General features: G+C 41.3%; 1 protein-coding gene across 8 annotated transcripts in view; it reads left to right on the forward strand.

The window, feature by feature from the left end:
* Ntm (neurotrimin) overlaps window positions 1-26,504 on the forward strand; it is a 943,571-nt gene that overhangs the window by 740,766 nt on the left and 176,301 nt on the right. For all 8 annotated transcript variants that reach the window (XM_078047338.1, XM_021730122.3, XM_040285559.2 and 5 more), the window contains one exon: window positions 23,867-24,099. In XM_078047338.1, the coding sequence (XP_077903464.1) occupies window positions 23,867-24,099 (233 nt within the window). The remainder of the gene's footprint in view (window positions 1-23,866; window positions 24,100-26,504) is intronic.

Below are 26,504 nucleotides of genomic sequence, written 5' to 3' on the forward strand. Positions count from 1 at the left end.
GGGAGGGAGGATCTCACTGCAGGAGACAGAGGATGTGTAATTCATCTTAATCACTAAAGTTGTCTTGTGCAATGACCTCCATAAGCCCTTCTTTCCAGGACCTCATTTGCTTTGAATATGAAATCAGGGTCATGGTGTTAATTTCCTGCTCTTTAAATGCAAACCAACATCAAAGTTCAAGTATGAAAAGTAAAATATAAATCAGAATGCATAAGGTTGCAACAACAGTAGATACCGGAGTCTAACATGAAATTCTGAAAAAAAATAAATAAAAGTCATATGAACGATGCCTGGGGTCAACAAAGGTGTGATGAAATGTAGGAGATGAAGAACTAAATGGAAAATGCCCTGACTCCATTTATATAAGTAAAAGGACTATGAAGTACAGAAAATATAAGTGAAAAGCTGATCCATTACAGGATTCTGTTCCCAGCTCTATTCTTGCCAACCTCTCTTTGACCTATGAAATCCCCTCCTGTTTCTTTCTTAAAATCAACCTCAGAAGATTTAATTCTCATTTTATTTCCATTCCCTCTGGTAATCTATATCCTCACACAGCACTATGTCCCTCAATTCCAACCAGCAGACCACCCCTTCTGTTGATCCTCTGCTTCTGTCTCTCTAACGAGCCTAGACTGACAATTTTGCCAATAGTTTTCATACATAATAACTTAAGTGCATCACTTTTCTACAAACATGTTATCATTAGAGTTCAATTCTTCTGCTCCTAGCCTTTGTGCCTGGTAAATATATTCCTTTGACGCTTGTTTTGGAAGATGGCTCCGTTTTATGCATGTGCCATTAGTGCCAATTGCACAAAGCAGAAACACAAATTACCTGCATTCTGCAGGCATATCTAATAACCTAGACACCATGGGCTGGCATTCATTGCAGCCTCCGCCTCTATACAGGAAACTGAAAGGTGAGCACCCAAACTGCCTATTAATTTGAAATGTAGGTAAAGTGCTGCAGGCACTGAATAGCATGTTTAGGGGAGCTATGGCACAGCATCATGCTCTGAGCTCTGTACTTGGCATAGGTCCTCACTCAGAATAGATGTTTCATTGCTGGTCTGTTTGGGGAGATGTGGAGCTGGGGAGCTTAGGACCCTGCCAAGACTGCAAACACATGAGCGCCATGTATTAGTATTAAAGTTAATTTCTGCTGGAGACAGGAGAATGAATGAGATAAACACCAGGGGAAATGAAAAAAGGGGTGCATCCATGTCTGGAACACCTGCAAAGGCAGATGTGGATTTTCCTACTATTGTGTTTCTATAAAGATCTTCTTCCAACTGGTTTTATTTAGGCAACTATAGTCAGCAAATCAGCCTCCCTTGGGGCTTTTAAAGTCCAATCAACTGGGTTTTCCTGGGAACAAATATTTATAACAAAAAGCCAGGGCTCCAGCAATGATGCCTACTGTCAGACTTCATGAGTTTATTAAAGGAAGCTAAGATGTGCCTTGTCTGCCAAGGAGGAAAGGAAGATGGGGATCACTTAGCAAATGGGCTGGCACCTGCCTACTGAGCACAGGGCCTTTGCCTGCTGGTCTTGAGAGTCTGTGTATAGATGAAAGCAGAAATGCAACCTTGGAAATGGTGACTCCAAGTCCCATGGAAATCCTATATGGATGTGGACCTTTTCAAATCAGCTTCTCCAGGGAGTCTTTTGCCTTGACTCACAACTACCAACTCAGTCTCATGAGCTCCTCAGTTGGTCTTTTTTAAACTAATAAGAATGTCTGCAGGATTGGAGCTAATCACAGTGCTACTTAGAATTAGATTCCTATTGCCTTGTGACAGATACCATACTGTTTCTCTCTCTCTCTCTCTCTCTCTCTCTCTCTCTCTCTCTCTCTCTCTCTCTCTCTCTCTCTCTCTCTCACATGCATGCACACGTGTATGCGTGCACACACACACACACAATCTCATTCATCCAATAGGAAATAAAAATAACCAGGAGGATGGAAAACCCCATCTCTTATTTTCCCCCTTACTTCTCATTTTAAGCACATGTCTTTATGTTCTTCTTGTCTTTTTTTTTCAATATTCTTCTTCTCTTTCTCTCCTATGCTGTGTCCTGTCAGCCACACTCTCACACACTCTCAATCTCAACTCCCAGTTTTGCTTCTTCCTGCCTCTCTTTTTCTCTCATTTGTAATGAGACTCCACTGCTGCTAGAGGGTCAGTTGTGTATATCACTGAGGGATCTGCATGAGGGCCACAATGACAAGGAGAGCTGTCATCAAATTTTACACCTAGCTTCATATAAAATGCACTGTCCAAGGCAAGGACAGAGAGAGAACCAGAAGGGCACAGAGGGTATTTTAGGGAGAAGGGGGCAGATAGGAGAGAGCCTGTACTGATGGGTGGGTAGTGAGATAAATTTTTATGCTTTCCACATAGGGGTATTCACAAAGACAAGTTGGCATCCTTTTTTAAACCAAAACATGTTCTGAGAAATCTTACTAGGTAATCCAACAATTCATAACAGTATCAGTGGTGAGCTGTCTGTGTGGTCTCTTGTACAGAGACGTAGAGAAAGCTGATCCCAGCTGTTAAAGTGCAGGAAGTCAAGGAACGTGATATATATATATATATATATATATATATATATATATATATATATATATATATATATATATATATATATCCCTTAGACATTCCTTCTTGAGAAGTGGCAGGGGGCTGTCCTGCCACTGGTCTTTCCCATAAATGATGCTGCATACATTTGGTAAACCAATAAGCAGTTGTTTGAGTAGCTACCTTAGACCAAATGGTCAGAATTCCTGAGACACAGCAGAACAGATTGTATCCTAAAGGAATTAACAACCTGATGGACAAGGAAGATCAGCCCCCAAGAATCAAATAAGAGCCATGTGTATGTTGGTTCATGACTCAGTATCTTACATGCACAAATCCTTATTCTTCTTCTAGGTCTCTGCACTCATCCATTTACCCAAACCAGAAAAATAAGAGGTAGATGGATAGAGTACAGATCTCATGGGGAGAGATTATTAGACAGTTTTCCCCCTTACTCTCTATTATAAGCACATTTCCTTAAAATGGAAAGGCTTTTCCATCCTTCTGGTTCTTTTTATTTCCTATTGTATGAATGAGATTACCAGAGTTCTAATTCCTGCTCATAATTTATTAACTATGTGACCTTAGGTAATGTATTAGGCTTCAATTTCCTTGTGAAATTGCAAAGTGGAGATGTTTTCATATCTACCAGAGTAGTTGTATCACTCAAGTAAAATGATGCCTGAAAGGTTTTAGCATGATGCCTGGTGCATCTCAATGGTCAATAAATGTTAGTCATCATTATTGTACCATACTCCTTCCTTTCCATTATTACTTCTTCCATTTCCAAATTCTGAATGTGGACCACAGGTTCTACTTCTTAACATCTCTAATTTCTTTCCCCTTCTCCTTAGCCCTTACACAGACCTCAGCATCACTTGCAGGGATGGCTCATTGCATGATCTCATGAATAGTCTTGCTCCTTCCTCTTAATTTGGGCTCCTAAAGTGAAATATTGTCTCTCTAGAATACAGATCTGAGCACAAAATCTGCCTTCTTGAAACTCTTTGTACATACACAGTACATTCCAGATTCTACTGAGTAACTTAAAAGGCCCTTCCTGAAAATGACTCTGCTCACCTCTCCAGGTTTCTTGCACCTTGGATTTTCTACTTCTAGCACAATCCTCCTCATCAGCCATTTAAAATAATGAATTTTAGTTTTGGACATCAGAAAAAGCTGCGAGATTTATTTTTAATATTGTGTGTGCTTCTGAGTTTGTGTGTAGGGGGATTGGATATTTGTAAACTACAGGCATCTTTTAAAAACTCTGGGTGCCTGATGTGCATTTCAAGCCAGAAAGCACGTCCTGATTTTGACCACACAAAAGGCCATACCCTGTCCTATTTATCTCTGTATTCCCCTGGCACACTGACTGATACACACTAGGGATGCACAAAAACTATTTATTATCCTACTGAGTAAATAAATCAGCAAAGGATGTTTTTTCATGATACTGTGATGCCCACGAGAACTATGCAAAATTGCATATACCATAGAGTATCAGGAAGTAGAATATAATACATTGTACTGATGTGTGTGTGTGTGTGTGTGTGGTGTGTGTGTGTGTCTGTGTGTGTGTATATGAAAAGGATGAGATTGACTGGGATCCAGATAGGGGACAGATGTGTGTCTATTGGCAAAAAAAAGGAGCACAGGACAGAAAAGGTGCAACATCACTTTTTGGAAGCACCTTGAGTCTCCACAAGTATCCCTGTGAGATGTGGGGGAGTGAGAGACTGCACATAAGCCATCTGTGTATGTCAGTGCATGCCTGTGATGGGAACAGAAACAAACAACCAAGATCAAAAGGGTCCTCTATTTATCCATTCTTCTCAGAAGAGTCTGATGGATGGAAATTGTGGGCAAAAGAACACTGAACAATAGCAGGGAGATAACTGTTTCTCTCCAGCCTGGTAGTGGAAAGTTACCTCTTAAATGCGAGGTAGTGTGACATACATGTGATACACACCAGGGACACTGCTGAGGGTGACAAGCAATGGCTGTACCAGTTATTCGTTATGGGAAGGAAAGGTGTTTCTTGCATTTTTCTTCCCTCCATCTCCCCTTCTTCTATATGATAAATGGGGGCTGAGCTGTTTGTGGTATGCAGAGGCTGACAAAATGAGGCGATGGGATTGGAAATCAAAGCTCTCACCATAGCTGGCAGTGTGCCGGGGCTTCACAGCTACCTCCCATGGCGGGGGCAGCAGGAGGGGGAGGAAGCAGCTGCTGTCATTTTTCCCTTAGGAGTTGTTTTTGGTTTTAGTTTTCTTTCTCCTAAGACAAGAGGAGCTGGAGGGGGTAGCCAAGTACAAGAAAGAAAAAGAGAAAGTCTCGAATCAGAACGTCCAAGCAAAGGGGCAGGGGGAGAGGGGAGATGGAAGCAGGTAGAAGAAGCATCTAGAATATAACTTTTTTTCTATTTTTTTTCTGGCCATGTCCTTGTGGCCTGTCTGTCCTTCTTTGGTGATTGAAGTTACTCTTTATAATTTGTATATTGTGGTTTAATTTACAGAGGGCTCTGGAAGTAATTCAAATATCTGCCCCTTTCATGTGTAGAGAAACTGAGGCACAGCACATGATGAGCACTTTCACCTGCTCCTCTTGGGTCCTCTTGTCAGTGTTTTGCCCTGAGAATTCAAATGTTTTTGCATTTCTGGCTTCTTGTCCCAGACACATTCCTACTTCAAACTGCCCCATAAGGTCTCTAAGCCTGAGTCTTGCAGGTTGACTCTGCCCTCTGGTGGATCAAAGGGTGGTGAAAGAGGTAGAAAAGGGAAGTCCTTCCAGAAAATGTACCCTGGCATGGTTCCCAGAAAAGTCTTTGGTTAAAGCAACCCGAACCCTAAATGAATACAGCTCAATATGTCTGTGATGTATTAATATCCTGATAAGCTAGTCAGAATGTGTTTCCAAATAGACCTATTACATAAGTAGCAATAAATACGAACCATCTCTCACCTCTCCACAGTTTGTGTATAGAAAGGGATTCTAGGGCCATGCAGACAGAGTCTTGGCAATGCTGACCTTCTGACTAATGAGAAGTCCTGAGCCCCCCTTACATAGGTCCCCAGTGACATCCACATCACACAATAGTGCCCTTTGCCCACCTTTTTAATGACTTTCTATTTTGTTTTACAACCTGCAATCTGCTGCATGTCCTGGTCAACAGTATCTATCTTTTCTGCCATTGCTTGTGCCCTGGATGCTTTTATGGGCATTGATTTCCTTCACTGGTTCCCCAAAGAGGTTCTTTTCCTTGAGCCAGAGCAGCATTCCAGCGGATTACAGTGTCTGCCACTCTGCACTCCGATTTATTGCCATCCTGGGTTTTATTCTCTCCTACACTTGCAGCCAAGCCTCATTCATTTCGTTTTCTGGGGCAAGCAGAATGGAAGAGGTTGCTATTAATAGGAGAAAGGATGTCATGCCGGCAGGCTTAGTGATGTCTAAGTTTATAGCCTGAAGTTCCAGAGGCTAACTCTAGCCTTAGATCCACCCTTCTCCATCTGAAGAACTGAACAGAACAGGAGGCTAGTGATGGGAAATGAAGAGAAAAAGGTTTACACTGTTTTTCAAGCTTTCTTGGATGAAGGATACTATTAGATTTGGACAGGATCATTCATATGTCTTCCACTTTTCCATGCCCTATGGCTAGTTTGCATTTGATGGGAAACTTACCAAGGTTGTAGATGAAGTCTGAGGGCAAAGAGGTGGATGAGAGGAAGAAGGAGATGAGGGAGCATATGGTAAGGGATGTAGTGGATTCTTCCTATGAGGATGGTTTGCTCTCAGGTTTCCCTATGGATTTCACAATGAGGTATGTGAATCCAATTGAAGTCGCTCTATATGTTGCTGTTTGTTTTTTCTACATTGATAAACATGTTTACTAGTTATTTATCACAAATTAAGTAGTAGAGCAATTTCTAAACAATGTCTTACAGATGAGAATATATTTTGAGTCTTAATACATAATGTAACAACTCAACTGTTGCTTGTCCCGCCTTAGTTTATGAGATGTAGAATTCAGAAGTTATCCAGGACCACAGAGAGCAAAACCCCAGATGAGGTCTGCAGGGCCCATTCTCAGCTCATTGTGGACTGGCTCCAAGCAGTGTGAATTTATACTTCCTTCAAGCAGTGTGAATTTATACTTCCTTGTTCCTTCACATAGGAACAAGGGCCATAAAGAATCTTCTGGTGCATTATAGTTGTAAGGATAAGAGTTAACTCAAACAGCTTAACTTGCCAGGAGTTCATGCAGGCACAGAGAGATGGCAAGGTCAGAAATCCTCTTGGACAGTGTGGCAATTTTCTTTGGGGTGGATTGATGTTATTGGGCCCAGAAGATCTTTGTATTAAGTTTTCTCTTTATAAAATGCTCCTAGGGAAGTAAAATTTGCAAAAAATAGCTCTTGTGTGGGTGTGGGGTGGAATCTATTTGGTCATATATTCTAGAGGAGGAATTTCTAGATGGTTGATAAAGAATTTTGTATCCAACACTGTATCTCTAGAAAGATCAATGTTGCCAAATGAATAATATTTTGTACTGCATATATGACTGTACAGGTTAGTTTTCCAGCTTCTTGCATATATGCTGATGCAAAGTGCCTGCTTTATCCTCAACGAGATAATAAAGAACAGGGAAGTGGATCCCTCAAGACTATGTCCTGATTTGTCATTCCCAAATGTTCATACATGTCAGAACATTGGGAAATATGACCCAACTGCTTAGACCCTCTGGGCTCTTACCTTCTCTTTTAAGACAAGAGAGATACAATTTAAGATGGATTTTCTAAAAACAGAATTTAGGTTGGGTTTTTCCTTCCCCAATTACTTCATATTGGTTCTATGTGTGTATATTAGGTAACCAAAAGAGAAGAATAGAGCATTGTTGGTATGAAAAATCTGTGGACTTGCTGGGCATGGTGGAGCTCCCCTGTGATCTCAGTGGCTAGTTCTCTATAGAGATCCTCTTGGCAGGAGGATCATGAGTTCAGAGCCAGCCTCAGCAACTTAGTGGGGCTCTAAGCAACTCAGTAAGACCCTGTCTCTAAATAGAATATTTTAAAAGGGGGCTGGTGTTCAATCCCTAGTACCAAAAAGAAAGAAAAATGAAAATCTATGGCCTCAATAATATATAAGCCATGCTAAAACTGTTACATCTGTCTTCCCTCATTTCCTCAACTCAACTCTCTTTTCCTGATCTCAGAGACCTCCCTTTTCTTAAACTTTTCAGTGCTATTTAACTCAAGCTACTTATTAAGAATTATTTCAGCTCCTGCAGATAACTGTATTGCCATTTCCTTCCTCTGGGTATTCTGCTGATCATTGAACATTTTTAACAGGTTTCAATGAAACTAAAACTACCAAAGTGCATCCTATTCTTAATGAGAACCCAAATTCCTGAGCCCGTTAGGACATAGGGAGGAGATTTCTTTTTGTGCTCAATTTTGTAAGGAGGAGAAAATAAACTAATCTGATGTCCTCACAGCTGACCAGTAAGTGGTCCCCACCTTTTACATGGGTTCATTTCTCATAGGTTCAGTTATTTTTGATCAACTGTGGCCCAAATATACTAAATAAATGGAAATTTCCAGAAATAAACAATTTCTGTTTTTTAAACTGTACACTGCTCTGAGTAACATGATGAAATCTCATGCCACTGTAGCCCATCTCACTCAGGAAGGGAATCATCTCTTTGTACAGCATATGATATAATGAGATTTTTTTTTGAGAAAGAGAGAGAGGCACTACATTCACATGACTTTGGTCATAAAATGTTGTTATAATTGTTGTACTTTATTAGTAGTTATTGTCAGTAATCTTTCACTATGCCTAATTTACAAATTAAACTTTATCATAGGTGTATATGTATAGGAAAAAACAAAATACACATAGGATTTGGAGGTGTCTGCAATTTTATGCATTCATTGGGAGGTCTTAAAATATATCCTCTAGAGATTAAGGGAGGTTTGCTATGATAAGGAATCATCTTGAGAGATAGAACCACTTCCACTTAAAAACCAGTTGATTAGCAGGTTGAGGGGGAAGGAAGCAAAGTCTCAAAAGTGATATTAGTTAGGAAGAGGCTATGAAATCTCTTGCTAGCCATATAAAGTCATAAGATTAAGAGTGGAATGTTGTCTCCCAGGGGTAAGAGAGGGTTACCACACTCTTATCCCTCCGATTCTTTGCAATTCCCTTGATGATAACACTGAAAGGAGTAACCATGTTACTCATTTTATTGCATGCATTTATATTCTAATGAATATTATTTGATTCTTTTGTGTTCTCCTGAGATGAAATAAAATATGCCCTTTTGCACTTCTACTCTTCTTTCTCCCAAGAATCTGCATAAGAAGTGAAGGCATGTTTGCATCTGATACATTTTAGTAATTTTCATCAGTGTCTTCACAGTTCTGCTCCACTTTATTTTCTAACTTAGTAGTCCCTTCCTCTCTCTGTTCAACATGGCAAAGAATGGAACAGTTTTGAGTTTTAGAAAGCCCTGCCCATCAGGGAATAGGGAAATTATAATGTATGCACAGGTGCTAGACATGGGCACTCACTTGGAGAGGTCTGCATGAATCTCTACAGAGCAAGGTGAGAGCTTAGTTATAATGAGACCTGCCCAGCTGGAACTTTTGACTTCATCCTTGTCTTGCACAGATGAGAAATAGAAGACCAGGTAGATGAATTGACTTGGCCATGTTTGTACATTTTATATCCTCAGATCTGGAATTTGAGAAGTATCTCTGCCCCCAGATTTGTTTCGATGATTTCAGGAGATCCTAATTACAGTGAAAGGGCTTGCATGCTGCCATGCATGAAGAAAGTTTGAGCTATTATTTTTCTGGTTAATTAACAAAAATACTCTCATAAAATGTCTGTTGCATCCTCTCTTCTCATAGTGCAAGATTTTGTGTAACACAACATCTGGCTTTATGATTTCTAGTAACATTGCCCACAAGTGTTACAGATGCAGGCATCGTAGACTCCTGGCAGCCCAGCATAAGTAACTATGGAGAAGGGTTGGAGAGAGTCCAGTATTTGGACTCTGCGAGGTCAGCTATTTTCTCAGAGACACATGGTTTAGGATAGATGCCTACTATCATGTGTCTTCACCCCTAGCAACCACTATTTACCAACTGGTTATGGTCATGGATTCAGTACCATAATATGCACAACAGGTCTAGGAGGATAGATAGACAGATAAAGAAAATGCATTGGTCCTTCCTTCAAAAGTACCATACAGCATAGTGAGAGTGATGATGGAGCTGCATAAGGTGCAGCATTGAGAGTGGAACCAAAGGGAATGTTCATGTGAGTGAGGAAGTGGAAAGGGGCTTTAGGAAAAGAGCACAGTGTGAAATGGGTTAAGAGCATGGCATACCATCCCACAGTGAGGAAGTTGCAGGAAATCTGCAAACACTTAGTGTAATATGACGCCTGTGCAAAACAGTGGGTCTAAATGAGCTTGGAAGTATGAGCTGCAACCCAGACCTCAGATCCTGGTATGTGTTTCTGAACTGTTTCAGCTTTATTCTGAAATCAATGGGAACCAGTGACAGGTTTGAACCAGTGCATCTCACACACATTTGTTAGAAAGGTACCGTCAACATGTCAGAAACAGTATAGAGTGGAGAGAGGTTGAGCCTGGAGGCAGGAGGCTAGGTAGGAGAGTATGCTGTAGCTGTGTGTCTATCCAGGTAAGGTGAGCCTGGATTCTACACCCATCCTCCCTGACTGCCTTGTGTCCAGAAGGTGGCCAATTTGCATTGAGATTAGGGAACAAACAATTTGAGCTTGTTGAGAGTTCAAGATCAGGAGAATTTATTCAGGGAAAGAACCAGTTTTCCTGTGTCCCACTTGGAATCCCTTCCTACAGAAATCAGTTAATATCGAACATCATCAAAAGCACCAAGTGGCTCAGTAAAGGACTTGGATAATCTTTGCCCAGTGTTGATGTAAATAAATTGCTCTGGAGGGGATGACAGATGTGTCTCTGGTGCCCCCAAATTGATCCCTCCTGTTCACCTACTACTCTACCCCTCCATCTCTGTGCCTGCCTCAGGGACATGCCTTACTCTTTCTGCCTGCCTGGAGCTTTTAGGTGCAAAGGAAAGAAAGCACCTCTTTTTCATTTAAGAAGAACTTCTTACTTCTGGTTCCTCGTTGGCCAGTGTACTCCCAGGGTTAAAATTGGGCCTGTTTTTTTTTTTTTTTTTCCTCTGTATCCATCCAGTGTTTATCATCCAATTGTCTGTGCAGGCCCCCTGCCTTCTTTCATTTAAGTAGCTGTTATCTTCTTTGTATCATAAGCTCCTAAAATATAGAGAGTAAGGAATATGTTTTGTTCTGACGAGTGAGCACTGCATCTCCACAGGCATAGGAGCACAATAAATAAATGTGTAATGTTGAGTGTGGTGATGCAGACATGTATTTGGCTACTTGAAAAATAATAATGAAGAGAGGGGCCGACTGCATTTCCACACAGAAGGATGGCAAATGTTAACACCTTCCTGCTTCTGCAGAGGCCTTTATGCGTTCCCTTCCCTACATACATATGCTGACTCTCATACAACATGAAGATCAGGGTGGGGAAGGGAACCTTTCCCCCATTTTATACATTGGAAACTGAGCCACAAGATGACTGGGGAGGCAGGCCTGTCTCAGCAGAAAAGATGTTGAAACAGGATTCAGGTACCTTGACTCCAAGGAAATCACACCAGTAGTCCTGGGCTTGGTTGCTGCCTCTCTCAAATATGAATGCTCTCACTGAGGTGATATCATATAAAATACTGGAACGCATGGCAGCTTCCAGATGGTAGAGATCTTGTTAAAATCTGAGTAACACCCAACACACTGTCAAGCTTGCAGAATGTACACCACGGAATCTCTTTCAGAATCCACTATCCAGAAAATACTGTTATTTTATCTTGGATTAAGAAATCAGGAGATGCAGCTCTCATCACAAATCTTTTTTGAAATAAATAGCTAAATAGCCTTAGGCTTGTGAACAAAACAGACCATAGTCTTAACCACTTTTGGTTCTTTGTTGGTAGGTTATCTCCTATGTCCCTCCATGTGTCAGATTTATACTCATTTGAAAAGTTTTCTCCATACACACCACTTCTGCAGGACTCTCCTTGGCCCATCATACTAGGCTAATTTTCCCAATGCATGTCTACTTGCTATGCAATACCCATTGTATTCTATCATATAGAAGTGTCATGTATCTTCATGTCCTCCTCTTTCTATGCTCCTCTTGTGCAGGAACAGAATGTGTGTCTGTCTTGCTTGCTTATGTATTGAATCCCTTCAGTATTTAATGATGCGTGGCACATAGTAGGTGTTTAATAAATAAATGGGTAAATAAATGGATTAAATACCTATTCAAATGTACCTCAATTTATCCAGATCACTCTGAGTAGAAAGGCTATATATTCAGTGGGCCTGAAGAATGCGTAGGAATCTTGTGAGACACAAATACCCCTAACACATAGCCCCTCCTGTCAGCCTTGCTCAACTTCTTCCTTTTGCCAGAAGAGAATATCTTCTTAGATATGGCATGGTTTGAACAAGACCACACATATTTTGGAAGAGAAAAGTAAAAAACCTCTCAAGGAAGAGGAAACCTCAGTATTCCCATTGTGACTGGAAGTGGCTTCCCTATCCTTATAATCTTCTCTCTGTTACATGCTATTTCCCACTTCCAAATGTATTATTTTCTTTTGATGTTACTGGGTATTGAATCCAGGAATAGTCATCCCTTTTTATAAATTTGAGAAAGGGTCTCTTGCTAAATTGCCCAAGCTGGCCTCAAATCTGCCATCTGCCTTCTTCAGCCTCCCAAGTAGCTGAGATTACAGATGTATGCCACCATACCAAGGGTAAATATGATGTTTATCCTTTCATTCTTCCTCCCCAGGCCCCTTTAATAGCAGCTCACTCTACAGCCCAAAGCAATCTCCTCATGTAGCATGCTAGGGCTTACGCCTTTCTGGACATCTTGTTCTGTCCTTACAGAACCCTGCTCATGTCAGACCAGAATTCTTGAATTCTTGTCTGGGGTATGCTCCATATTTACATCCACAGCTCTGGGTACCGTTTTCTTCCTAGGGAGACACTCCACCTGTTCTCGATTTATCTACATGTACTTTTCATTCAAGGTGTGCTCGGGAATGAACCCTTCATAAGATTTCCAGTCTACACATCCCTGCCCCCAACTAAATTCTTAAAACTCTCCCAGGTGTCCCTCTTCAGTACTGAGGGCTGGCTAGATTGTATCAGCCTTAATGTGGGTGTCCCACATCCCAGAAATGAGCTCAGGCCTCCAAGCCTCCACTTGGACAAGAACGGCCCCTCTACTCCTGAGGGTAGGCTCTAGAAGTCACTTTCCTCTCTCCCAGGGTCAGAGGACACCGACTGTACCCTTGCTCCCAGTGCTTGACTCCAGAATAACTTAACTTCTTCTAGTATCTGCCCTTCTCTGCAGCCCACCAAAGTGCCTCACACACCCTCCCTCTAAGGGTTTCACCTTCCAATCCCAAAGTGTCAGTGAGAACTACAGATAGAAATGTCTTTATTCTGGTTCCCAAGAAGCAGAGCCAGAGATGAGGATTAGTGTACAGGTGGCGTTTCAGGGAAGTGGCCCTAGGAGAAGGGGCTGGAGGAGTGGGGGAAGCAGGGAAGGAAGCTCTTGAGTTAGGCAGAGTGGCCAGGGCTCTTCCTACTCCCACTCAGAGTGATTTCAGTGCAGGGCATTTGCAGCTCCCTGTGAGAGGGTGTGAAGAGGCCAGGAGCCTAAAGGCAGACCTCCAAAGAGAATAGAGTGCATGGGCTATTAGAAGCAGAAGCACAGAAACCTGGGAGAACCTCAGAGCTGAAAAAGGAGGCCTAAGAAAATTGGGCTGTATAGCAACTACTGCTGTGTTTTGTGTAGGTGGGAAAGGCATCAAAATACCAGAGACCCAGGCTTGGAATCCTACCTCCCTTCTGAGCCAGGTTTGTGGATTGAAGCTTCAGATTCCCACGATGGGCTTGCACACCTCTTCTCCGCAGACCTGAGTGTCTTTTCCTCACTTTCCTGACCCCCTTCCTCCAGTGTTGCCTCTTTTGGTCAGTGATTAAGGTGGAACATTGCAGTGCCCTTTCCCTTGGTTGAAAATACCTATGAGACTTCTTTATTTTTTTCCACTTGGCCTAGAAGAGGGACTTTTGTACAAAAGACAGATAAAGCAAGAGCTGGCTAAGAGTTCCAGTTGGTCCACATCTCCCTACCTCCCCTCGGTCCTCACTGCAGTATCTTCAAAAGTCATTTCTTTTATAGAAAGGGTAAGGCACAGGAGAAGACCATGGCTGGTCCTACTGGCCTGTGGTAACAAACTGTTTTAAGACATCACTGTTCCTCTGAGAGGGAATTCTAAAAACAACCAACTATCCTAGGGTTGTGGATGAAAAAATCCAACAGAAACTATGCAAATGATGCGGTCTTCCACCTAGGTTTTCAGGATGGGCAACAGGGCTGCAGCAGGCTGAGCTGGGATTTTTTCCCTCCACTGGGAGTTTTAGTCTTTCTGGGAGATATATCCTGCCCCCACTCCCAGAGGTATCACATCACCCAAATTAACTATCTAGAGAGATCCAATTAGCTTTTCTGCACTTAATGATTCTTGCATTCCCTTGACTTAGTGAATGCTGATTTTCCAGACCCTGGGGACTCCTTCCTTATTTCCCCCTCACAGGCCTTTGGAGAAAGGAGAGGATGCTGTGGGCTTTTAAAAGACATTAACAGAGAAGGAAAAGCCCCCAGCTGCTCATGGGCATTTATGCATGTTGGTTCTGTCCTTCTGTTCTGTCTCTGTCTCACCTTCTCAGATGGCATAAATGGTGCTGTGTAACTGGGGGGCTTCTCTCCTGGGAGGAGGCCAGCCCACTTACCAGCTGCCTCCTTCCAACTAGGCCCTGGGCAATCATTTAGACATAGTGCACTACCAAAAGGGGACATGATGTGTGGCTAAGATCACTTAGTGTTAGAGCAGAGAAAGCCCCCAACCCCTTCACACAGGGGAAACCTCTGTCACTCTGAAATCGTCGTTTTAACCAGCCTGTTCTTCCTATGTATCGCGGGTTTTCATAGTGCAAGGGGCTGATTCTTACTGGTCATAAGCCAGATTGTTTTCTTTTAATTCTCTTCCTCTCCACAAATAGGGTACACAATCATGTGTATACAGGGTCATATGATCCCTCATGTACACAGTCACTTGGGTGGAATAGTAGGCAGTCTTCATGTGGACCACTTAGGACTGCCTAGATAATAGGCTTTATGGAACTAGCTTGAGGAGTGGGACTAGGGGTGGAAACATACTGGCTTCAGTAGAGGTTGATGTGCCACGTATGAGGCTGTCAGATAAGGGCAACCTTATTTATCACAGCAGGCCCCCAGGTATGGGAGGAGCAGGGCATTGCTAGCCCTTTTTCTAATATGGCAGTTTGTGCCTGGTATATACTGTCTAGCCTGGTCAAATGCCCAATCAAGTTCTGGCTAAGCCAATGCCATTGTAAATATCATCCAGCCAGGACAACAACTAATAGTGTTTTTCATACAGATACCCTGTCAGGCTGTATCTAATTTGTCCAGGGACTGGACAAATGCCCATCTCATGTGTGGGCTAGACAGGATAAGAGAGATTCAAAGGTCGACGAGAGACTACAGATAGATTGGTTTCCTGGAATATTTCTTTTCCCTCCTAGCCCCTTTCTTGCAAGGTAGGGCTGCTCACTGAAGAAGAAATAGGCAAGCTCAAGTCTGGTGCTATTTGTAACTATTGGTTTTTCATTTTGTTTCTTTGTCTTCAGGAGAAAGTGAAAAATCTTTCATATGGTACACTTTACAAATGCCCACTTAGTTGGGGTTCCTTGGGAAAAAATGTCATGCTGAAGTTGAGTAATTTCAGAAGAATTTAATAAAGTAGTTATTTACAAAGGCACAACCTCGTAAGGGACAGTGAGGATCTGTGACCTGGTAACAGAAGATATCATTAACACTTCGAGCCCTGAAGGGATAAAGGCTTTGTGGAGAGAGCCACTGGCCAGGGGCTGTGATCTCTGATGGAGAGACAGAGCCTGCAATCTTTGATGAAAGGACAGAGCTCTCCTTTCTCCTTCACCCCATCTCCTGCCACTAAAAGAACACTATGCCACTAGAAGAATCCCATGGCAAGTTGGACAGAAGGGGTTCTGCCTATGGGATCACATAAGTCACCCTGCAGTGGATGTGAGGGGCTCACAGAGGTCCTATGAAAGGAACCACTGGCTTCATCTCTCCTCACTCTCCCTTCCTGCATAGCCCACATCTCCATCCAGGTTTCCTGTTGAGCAAGCCTCTTCCACTTTCCTTGGCTACCACCACATTCACCAAGATCCAAACTGCCCTGAAGGTAACTAGGAGTCATTGTCTGTGTCCTTGTAATAGGGAAGCAAATACTACACCCTGATTATCCCCCATTGGAAATGCTTGGGACCAGAAGTGTTTCCGATTTCAGATATTTTTGAATTTTGAAATATTTGCATATACATAATAAATATCTTGGGAATGAGACCCAAATCTAAACACAGTTTATTCATGCTTCATGTATAATTTAGACAGAAAGTAACGTTATACAATATTTTAAAATCTTTTGCATGATACAACATGGCATGGTGTAGAATTTTTCACTTGTGGTATCATGATGGCACCCAAAAAGTTTCAGATTTTGGAGCATTTCAGATTTGGGGGTGAGGAATGTTCAAGTTGTACATGCCTTTTTGTCTTCTCAGAGCTCCACAAATTACAAAAACATTGAAGCATGAGCTTTCTTCTACCAATATATAACTGGCTAAACTATGTTTGGAGAACAATCATAAAGGATAAAGGAAAAGTTCAGAGAAAGGATAGTTTGAATGTGAAATGATATTTAAAATTGGTCTTGGTAGAAGAATAGAAATTCATCTAAAAACTACTAGGCTTTCAGGTGACCTGGCCTTATACTTGGATGTTGAGAGTAGACTCTTGTGTGTTTACCTGTGGTCCCCGATATGTTGGAGATACCCTCACATTTCCTCAATCATCTGGTGAGTCTTCCTGCTGCAAAGATGGAACATAGTGTTATTGAATAAAGACATGGCTACTGGGAGCTATGACTTACAAATATTGTGTGACCTATTGATCAATGTTGTGCTTCCTTCAGGAATTGGATTAGTATTTGGTTTTTGCAACTTGAACAAATCAAAATGCTATGTCATTCATTTCAGAAAAGTCATGATCCACTTAACTCAGTGGATTTTTTGTTGTTGTTGTTGTTGTTAATGGTGCTACTTCTTTGAATGGGCAGTAAGGACAGATAGTTAAGTGTGGTTAGGGAAAGTCCTTCAGAAATTCCACAGAGCAAAACCTTTTTGCTGTATCCAGTAGGACTCACAAAGAGGTAGGGGACTGCCTCCTTCATGCTAGTTGCCAGGTATAGTGGAGGGGTGTATACCTGTGTTGGTAGGTGCCAGTTGGTAGGGACATACAAAGCAAATGTCCTCACAGCTTGGGCCTTTACTGGACATAAACCTCATCATCTATTATCTCTTAGGAGTTTGTGAAAATGGAAGATTTTAATCAAATAATTAGCCAGTGAACTTATATTTATTGTGTCCTTACATTGGACTCTATACAATATTCTACAGGAGCACAAGGGGAAATAAGGCATGGCTCAGGTCTTTCAAGAACCTGCAGTCAAGTCAGGGATGTAACATAGATCTATCGGTAAAATAAGGAAGCAGTATATATAATAGAGTGCATGACAGTATTATTTGTTGAGTTTCTACAATATACAAAGCAAAGCATTAACATGCACGGTTCCCTTTCACCTTCTCATTACCTCTTACACAGAAGGAAGATTTATTTCTACTACACAAGATGTAGATACAACTCAGTGAAGTGAGATAACCTGTCTGAGACCTCAGAGGCAACAACAACCGCATTGGGTCTTTCATTCCTGCAGTCAGGCTTCAGAGTCTTTTCTCATTCCTCTTCCCAACCCTCCCTCTGACCACCACTACCAGCTAGCAGCGTGGAGGTCATAGGATAGTATGCCTGCAACTGTTTCTGATTTTTGTTTCCCTTCCCCAGCCTTTTCACCTCTATCATAAGTGAGTCCTCTGATTCTACCCAGGTCACCTTGTCATTATGTTCATAGTTAGGAAGGATTTCATAGCACACATCTGTTTACTTATGTGAAGCAAAAACAGCAACAGTTGGGAGATATAAGGCCTGTGTGATCTGAGTGTTAACTTGTGTTTTTGTCTCTGTAAGATCCAAATAGATTTTGTATACTCCAAAAAATATCCAGCAGGGTCAAAATTAACACCATCAGTAGTGAGGGTGTTTTGCTATAAAGAACTAAGGCATTAGCTGGTATCAGAATTTTCATTGTATCCATCTGAAACATCCTGGCTTGTTTGTTTCTTGGTTTCCTCGGAAAACACCTCCCTGAAAAAGCAGATGTGAAAGATGCATATGGGGTGAGTCCCAATCCCCTGGAGCTGAGTGTAGGTATTCCAAGCCATTCATGTAATATTTTGCTGTGAAAATTCAGGTGGGGCGGGGCACAAACCAAATGACCAAAAGAACCAAACTTAGGGGCAGCTGGAGCATTTCAGTGTGATAAGAGGTGATTGTGACCAGGTGCTGTGAAGGATGGAGGCACTTATTTTGCTGTGGTCTCAAGTGTGCTGCCTTTCAAAAGCTGTTAAAGGGCCATTTGATAGAAGGAACAGTTGGATTGCACACTGTCTGGATCCATTATTGCCTTCGGATCTTCAGGCAGGTGCGATTAATAAAGGCCAAGCTTGAATTTTTCTCTCCTTTCTTCAGGAATCTCCCTCTTTATTTCAATACTCTCTTTGTCTGTAGAAGGTTACAAACAGATAATTTTGCTCCAGTTTTTCTTCTAATTCCCAGGTTCATATCTCTCTTTCTCCTCTCATCCTAAATCCAAAAGCATGAGCCTTGAGTCCATACTTCTATGGTTTTATTTCTGCAGCATACATCCCGGGCTTTCTTAATAGTTTTGTGGTATCCCTCACTATATAAATGCAGCATGTGTAATAAAGCCACTTTCATCAGCAAGACATTAAGGATATAGAGGACTGCATTTTTAGAGATTTGGGACAATAGATGCAGTAGCTGAAAATTACAGTTGATACAGCTTTTTCTACCATATTCTGTGTTCTGGTTCATGACTAAACATGTGCTCAGATGGCAGGGTCCTCTTTTGGCCAACTACACATGACAATTTTCATCATTAAAGAGAATGCATTGACAATTAATATGAGGAGGGGGGGAGGATGCCCTCAATAATCCATACTCAACTAGAATATTCTATCCACTAAGAGTTTCTAGAAGAAATTTCTCTAGAAGAACAAGAAATACACATACACATATACATACATACACTGAGAAAGTATATGTAGACTGAAATGGCAAATGAATGTCTCTTTAAGACTTTCTGTCTGGATGCTCCAGGATGCTGAATAGGCTAGGCCAATGGCTGTCCATTGGGATCACATACAGGAGGGACTGGTGGTAATGGAAAAGTCACTCAGAAGTGCCAAAGGCTGATGACCAGTGACTGAGTGGTTGGCATTGAAGCTGGATAACCAAAAGCTACCAGAATGGAGGGGAGCTGGGAGATCCCGGGTCCAACCCAGAATCCTTGGGCACACTAAGGTTGTTCTTGGTTCCTTTTATCTTAGTTGTGTTGGGCAGGGAGGATGTTGAAGTGGAAAGGTGGTATGTATCAAGATTGTGGAAAAGGTGAGAGACTTTCAAAGTTTATTCTGGACCCTTCCCTCCCTTCTGTCTCCCATCTCTCTTCCTGGCCTGCATTCTGTCAACTTGGGACTGTTTCTCTGATATCTGAGGAATAAACATCTCTATCTTTGTTCACTTGTCATGGACAGAAAATTATGAAACCTTATTTACTCCTAGGTAATAATATATTTAATTTCCTTCTTGAAGAAGGTGAAATAAAATCATGTGTTTGAGGAGTCATTTGATAGAAGAACCATATGAAGGACAGTATCTGAATAAAGGAACATGTTGGCTTAATTCCCCAATCCTAATTTCTACCTAATCCCTATCCACCAAAGCACTTTCTCTGACTGAGAGAGCAATTATGCTCATTTTCACTTTTTTTTTTCTTTAACCTAGGAGAAATGTCTCTTCTGCATTGTTATGGAGACTGGATAAATGAGACAGATAGATGGGGGCAGGTATGAGGAGGTGACAGGAGTTGGCTGCCAAGTTACCTTTGTGATCCATCTCTGCAGAAGCCAGCGTTAATTCCGTGGAGACTCAGCAAGACTGATATCCAGCAGTGACAGTTTGGACATCTAAACATGACCTTGGATGTGCCCAAAACCGCAGCTGAAGTTATGCCAGCTTTTCAGCGTAGTATATCACAGGGGCCGCATAACTGTGCTGGAAATTGGCTATGTTCTGAGCTTCTGAGCGCTAGTGTATCTGCAGAGGAACCTCTTTGGCTTTGTAATGCAATGCGGTGTGGTGGGAACACTTCTGTTTTAGTCGATTTTCAATAATTAGATGCTCACAAAAAAGCCCAGGACAGTCCTCATGTATTCCTCTTGAGGTTGTGAGATGCCTGTGTTACAGCCATCAACAACAATTATTCACGTTATTTAGAGTCTGTTGGTCAGCATTTCCTGCACTATGGGCATTTAACTGGTATCTGGTTGGAGAAAAATAACTAGGAGTCTGCTTCTGTTTTTCCAGAACACATCGGGTACAAGAAAGTTCTCTCCTGCAGCGTAATGGGAAATTGTTTCCAACAAGAGTCATTTCCTATTGCCCATTCACTCTCCTCCTCTCATTCCACCAGGAACCAGATATCTAAGTTATTGGTTTTCAAAGTAGGGGTCTCCAGACCAGCAGCATCTATACCACTTGGGATTATATCAGAAATGCAGTTTCTTAGACCCCCACCTCATAACTACTGGATGAGAAAAGTTCAGGCAGGGACTCAGCAATGACTAATGCTTTCAGATCATCCAGGAGATGATGATTCAATTTGAATTTGAGAACCACCAATCTAGATGTTCTTTTGAGATCACATAAGGCCATTTAAGAATATCGAATTCGGGGCTAGGGATGTGGCTCAAGTGGTAACGCGCTCGCCTGGCATGTGTGCGGCCCGGGTTCAATCCTCAGCACCATATACAAACAAAGATGTTGTGTCTGCCGAGAATTAAAAAATAAATATTGAAAAAAATTCTCTATCTCTCTCTCTCTCTCTCATTAAAAATAATACATTAAAAAATATCAAATTTGAAAAAAAAACAACAGCATTGGTTATTCTTATTTCTACAGCTTAATATCAGTGTGATCATAATCAATACAGATGTTTCTTAGTCTCAGTCTCATCTGTAAATTGTCAACCGTAAGTGAACATGATCAAGTTTTTGAGATGCTAAAATTGCAGCTAATGGAATTGCATGGTAACCTAGCATATAGTAATATGTGTTCAATAAAGTATTAGCCATAAATGTGAATTTTAACCAGTTCCTTTCTTGGACCCACATGCAAGTCAGAGCAATGAATGCTTGTTAACATAAATGGTGTCCCAGGTACATTACTAGTAAAGCAAGCTGTGGATTGTGTTGTTGCTCTTGAGGGATTTGAGATCAATGTCATTTCAAATCCATATTTCAGGAATGGCAGCCCAAGATGTAAGGGAAGGAACAGTGTCAGGAACCTCCTTCATTGTCTGACCTTCTCTCCACTTGTTACCCCCCAGAATATAGCCCGGATATTATCATTAAAGCATAAAAGAAGGTTTTTAGTACACTCTAGGCCACGCAGTGTGCATTTGAGTTACCTGGAGATCTTATTAAAATGCAGATTCCAATTCAATTCCTCTGATGTAGGACATGGGATTCTGTATTTCTAACAAGTTCCCAAGTGATATTGAGCCTGCTGTTTGCTGATCACACTTTTGCTATCTTGGTGCTTTGCAAATGCTAATGTACACAAATTTACCTCCAGATAAATGCTTCTCAAGAAGCGATCCAGGGACCATCTATACTGTCATCACCTGTGAGCTTCCTAAAGATACAGAATCCCAGATTCTACCTTAGATCTATGCACTCAGAATCCACATTTCATCAAGATTCCCAGGGGGTTCAATAGTATAAAGAAGTTTGAGGTGCATTCATAGCTAGATTTCCAACTGTGATTACTTGCAGTGGGACCAGCAATTAGTTTCATGTTCTACTCTTACCATCTTAAAACTCTTACTAATTATTGAGCAAAGGTCTCCCCATTTTCCTTTTGCTCCAGACTCCAATAAATTATGTAGGTGATCAAGGATACATTATTCAACATCAAACTTTAGTGAGTACATGGCCTAACTTGCACTTTATTATAAATTTGTATTTCTGGTTTCCCAGATTCTGAATCAGTAGACTAGTGGGTGATAGAGGTTAAGTGCCTCTCATGTGATTCTGACATAAGTGTGTTACACCCTTTTCCAGAAGTAGTCTCCTTATCTTCCCCCAGTAGATCTTCCACCATTTCCATGCTGTATGTTTTACTGATATCAGAGACAATGCATCTCTTCTGAATTTCTAGAAAATTCAATAAGCAGTTCAAAACTTGCTGGATACCAGAGCAAAGGTTTTTTTTTTTTTTTTTTTTTCTGGTCGAGCAGTTTTCCCTGCAGGAGCTCTCAGCAAAATGTCCACCTGCACTGAGTGGCCCTTCCATAGTGGTGTGACATTTACACAAGTAAAGTGGAAAGGATGCATAGTACAGGATGTCTCATCTCGAGAGGGACCAACTGCCTGAGGAAACTAGAAATAGCAATGTGAAGGTGCTCAATATTAGCTCTTAGATTTTTTTTTTTACTTATGACAGATTGTTTTGAGAATAAAATAGAAGAAAAACCCCTCCCCACTAAAAAATAAGCTTTGTGCCTTCTGAGGAATACTCAGAACCAGAAATACAAAACATTGACTGAGAGATAGATCTGACTCCATTATTTCCGTGCTCTTACCTTGGGCAAGACCCAGATCATTTGGAAACTCCAAAATCCTGGTCTCTAAACAGAGAATGGGTGAGAGCATCTACCTCACAGATACGCAGGAATCAAATGAGACAGTGTGAATGTAAAAGTACTTTGTATATTGCAATAGAATGTATAAATTTGAGGCATCATTATGTGTACTGTGTAACATTGCTATTTCCAGCATTATAGTTAGGATCAGGATGCTGTATTTGTGAATTTGCCCTAAGGCCATAGAATATGTGTGGTATAGCAAGAGAGGGGAATGAATACAGACAGAAAGACATGATGAGGACTTGGTGAGATCTCTGGCAAATTTTAAAGTGTAGAAAAGAGAAGGAAGCTTCCACAATTTGAGGACTCCAGATGCAAAAATAAAAGAAAAGGAATCTATTTTTATATGTGCAAACAGTTTTGAGCTTTGGGAAAATGCCTTTAGTCTAGCAATAATTGAACATTTCTGCCCCTGGGTGTAATGAAGATAAATAGCAATGGTGGTGGTCCATATTTAGTTTTGACTTCAGAAGCCTTCTGTCAGAATTTGCTATTCTGAGACGCATGGAATAATGGTTAGTAGCTAAAAGCTGGGTTTCTGATCTAGCACATATTATCCGTATGAATTGGAGAATTATTCAGTTGCTCTGTTCCTCAATTCCTTCACCAAGAGAATATATACCATAGAGTGGTTATAAGCATTGTATGAATTAGTACACTCAAAACACCTAGACAGTAATTAGAGTGATTATAAGCATCCACAGCATGGAAATTCTTGGGCCAAGGAAAGGCCAGTAGTGCTAAAGGATCCAGCCATTCTGAGTATGCAAGATACCTCCAGGTTATAACTGAGAAGTTGTTTGAAGCAATTCTTTGCCCAGATAATTTCAGAGGCACTGAACTCCTTTGAACCTGCAAGTCTAAGACAACCAATATTCTGAGATTTTAATCCCAAAAGGCCTTGGCTACTGTGTTTCAGAAAGTTCACCAATAACAGATCAAAAAAGTAAATGTGTGTGTGTATACACACACACACACACACACACATACACAGACATAAGGGGGAAAGATAAGGCTGAATAATAATCTTAGCCTTGCCATGACAACCCCATTACAATGGCTCCTGTTTACTCCCTGATCTTTTGACTTACCTGTCTTGTCTTATCTTCAGGTGCACGATTGACAACCGGGTTACCCGGGTGGCCTGGCTAAACCGCAGCACCATCCTCTACGCTGGGAATGACAAGTGGTGCCTGGATCCTCGTGTGGTCCTCCTGAGCAACACCCAAACTCAGTACAGCATCGAGATCCAGAATGTGGATGTGTATGATGAGGGCCCATACACCTGCTCTGTGCAGACAGACAACCACCCAAAGACCTCTCGGGTCCACCTCATTGTACAAGGTGGGTGAAGCTTGGCTGGGAGGTCAGAATGGATGGCAAGGAAAGCCTGTATATTAATGACTTTTTCATTGACCTTAATAGAGATGTATTCTTTTTATCCTACCCAGTGAGGACATCTTTCTGTCATTTTGTTTTTAGAAGCTGAATTTTGCAATCATTTGCCCATTGAATAGAACTTTTGTTTTCATTTTTGCTTTTATTCCAGAATATATTTTCATAGAAATTATCCTCTAATTATTGCTTTCCTTGTTTTTTTCTCCCCTAAACATTTTTTTTAATGTTTCATCCAGCTCCAAGATTGCTTTCTGTTAAGACCGGCGTTACAGTGTTCTTTTGGTGCTACACATATTACATAGCCTAGACCAGCCTTGACACAAAGCAGAGCCATCAAGGAGGCTCAGGGGTCTTCCCTCAAGTGCATCCTTCCCAACCAGCCCCTTTGTTTCTGGTTTGCTTGCATTTTCCCTCATGCCTCAACCTTGGGTTTTGATTTGTCACTTCTCTTCTAAAATCGGTCAGATTCATTGTGTTTTTGTTACAGCTTGGCTGTCCTTCCCTTCTGTACTTTTGAGGCCTCGTGTGTTTGTTTGGGTTCTTTTGTTGCTGCAGTTCATTTGGAGTTTGTTTCTGTGTATGTTTCTCTGCATTATGCTCTTTTGCTCAGAACTTGGGACAAAGCAGAACTGGTCCCGGAGCATTCAGATAATGCAGCCTGTGGATGCATTCCTAGTCAGTAAGAGCTTAGAGTCACAATGGGCTGCTTTCTGGCTGTGAGAACTGGATCAAATTATCATTGTGCCTCACAGGTCTTTTTCTGTATAATGGGGTCAATGTGTGGAGCAGGGATAAGGATTCAATTTTATATGTACAGCACATAAAACACTTAGGAGAAGGCCTGGCCCATAGAAAGGCTACTTATGTGTTAGCTGTTGTGCTATTAAAAACGTGGGTTTTTTTCTTTCTATTTTTGAATGTTGTTGTCATTTTTTAAACTTTTTAGATAGGTTTTACTGTGGATTAAAAACATTTTATTATCTCAGAAGCTAAAGCCCCCAAGCAATTAAATGCCAGCTGCTCTGTTGGCGTTTCTTCATCCAGCCAGGTGCAATGAACTCCTTCCTTTCCTGGAGGTTCCTGGAGCTGACCCTTCCTGTCAGCATCCTTAAGAGAAGAGTAGAGCTATGGGAGGATTGGCTATAGGAAAATGGGAAAGAGCATGGCTCAAGAAGGTAAAGCTCAACAAACTGGAAGAATCAGGGGAAAGCTAGCTATGAGAATGGAGGAGACAGCAAAACTTGTCTTGGGAATCCAAACTGTGAAAAGCAAGATAGGGTGAGCTGTAATAACAGGAGGACAGGCTAGAATGAGGGGAACATCAGGCCTTGCTTGGTAAGAGATGATGCCAGTTTGACATTGGAAGCTCTCACATTGTGGCAGAGTGTGCTCACAAAAATTTTTTTTGTGTGTGATTTTTTTCCCTCACTCTTTTTTTTCACCAAAGAAATCATAATGTTTTCTTTATTTTATTGGTTCTATAAATGAATAAATCTTTTTCAAGCTGCTACATGCAAATTGCATTTTTAAATAGAATTGCAAAAAAGGTATTAAAGTATGTTTTCCATACCAGGGTAGGAATTGTTACATGATATTGTTGTTTCAATGTCTGTCTATTTTAACATAAATACATTTTTATGGTAGACAAAATAAAGAATCACCAAACTATGGGAAAGTTTGGCAAATGTTCCAGTGACACCTTCTGTAATTTCCACTAGACTGTGCTTTTTGAAGTAATTCCTAGGGCAGAATATCTAGTAATGATAATGAAAGAGTAGGAACTACGAACAGGAATTTGCTTAGGAAGCAGAACATTTATGGATAGAGGAAAGGAAGGAATTATGAAAAATGCTAATGTCTCCTTTAAAACAAGACACTGTGGTTTATGGCAGATTTTTTTTTTCCCTTAAGTCACCCACTGCATACACCCACACACTCCTGCCCTAATACTTGGTCAAATGTCTTATACAAATTGAACATGTAATAAATGCTTATTGAAGAAAATGGCTGGAATTATAGTGTGAAGATCTTACATGGGCTCCAGAAGAGAAGGTAGAGTACCTGGGAGATGGGATGATGGGAGGGGTGAGGGAATGTACTCTCCATCCATCTTCACTCATGCCCAAGCTAATGGAAAATGTCTAATCCACATCTTGATGTTTACATCTGTAACTTGGCTAGGTGCCCTCTTAGCATGACACACCACCTCAAGTATTGGAATCTCATCTTGGGCTAATTTTCGAATGCTGATGGGTGTATTGATTTGGAAACAAGCTGGGTTAAAAAAGGCATTGGTCTTGTACACAGACTCAGCCCAAGCTAATCCGCTGTCAATATGCCTGGACTGAGTT

Source organism: Ictidomys tridecemlineatus, chromosome 4, assembly GCF_052094955.1.
Source record: "Ictidomys tridecemlineatus isolate mIctTri1 chromosome 4, mIctTri1.hap1, whole genome shotgun sequence".
In the NCBI taxonomy this organism is placed as follows: Eukaryota; Metazoa; Chordata; class Mammalia; order Rodentia; family Sciuridae; genus Ictidomys; species Ictidomys tridecemlineatus.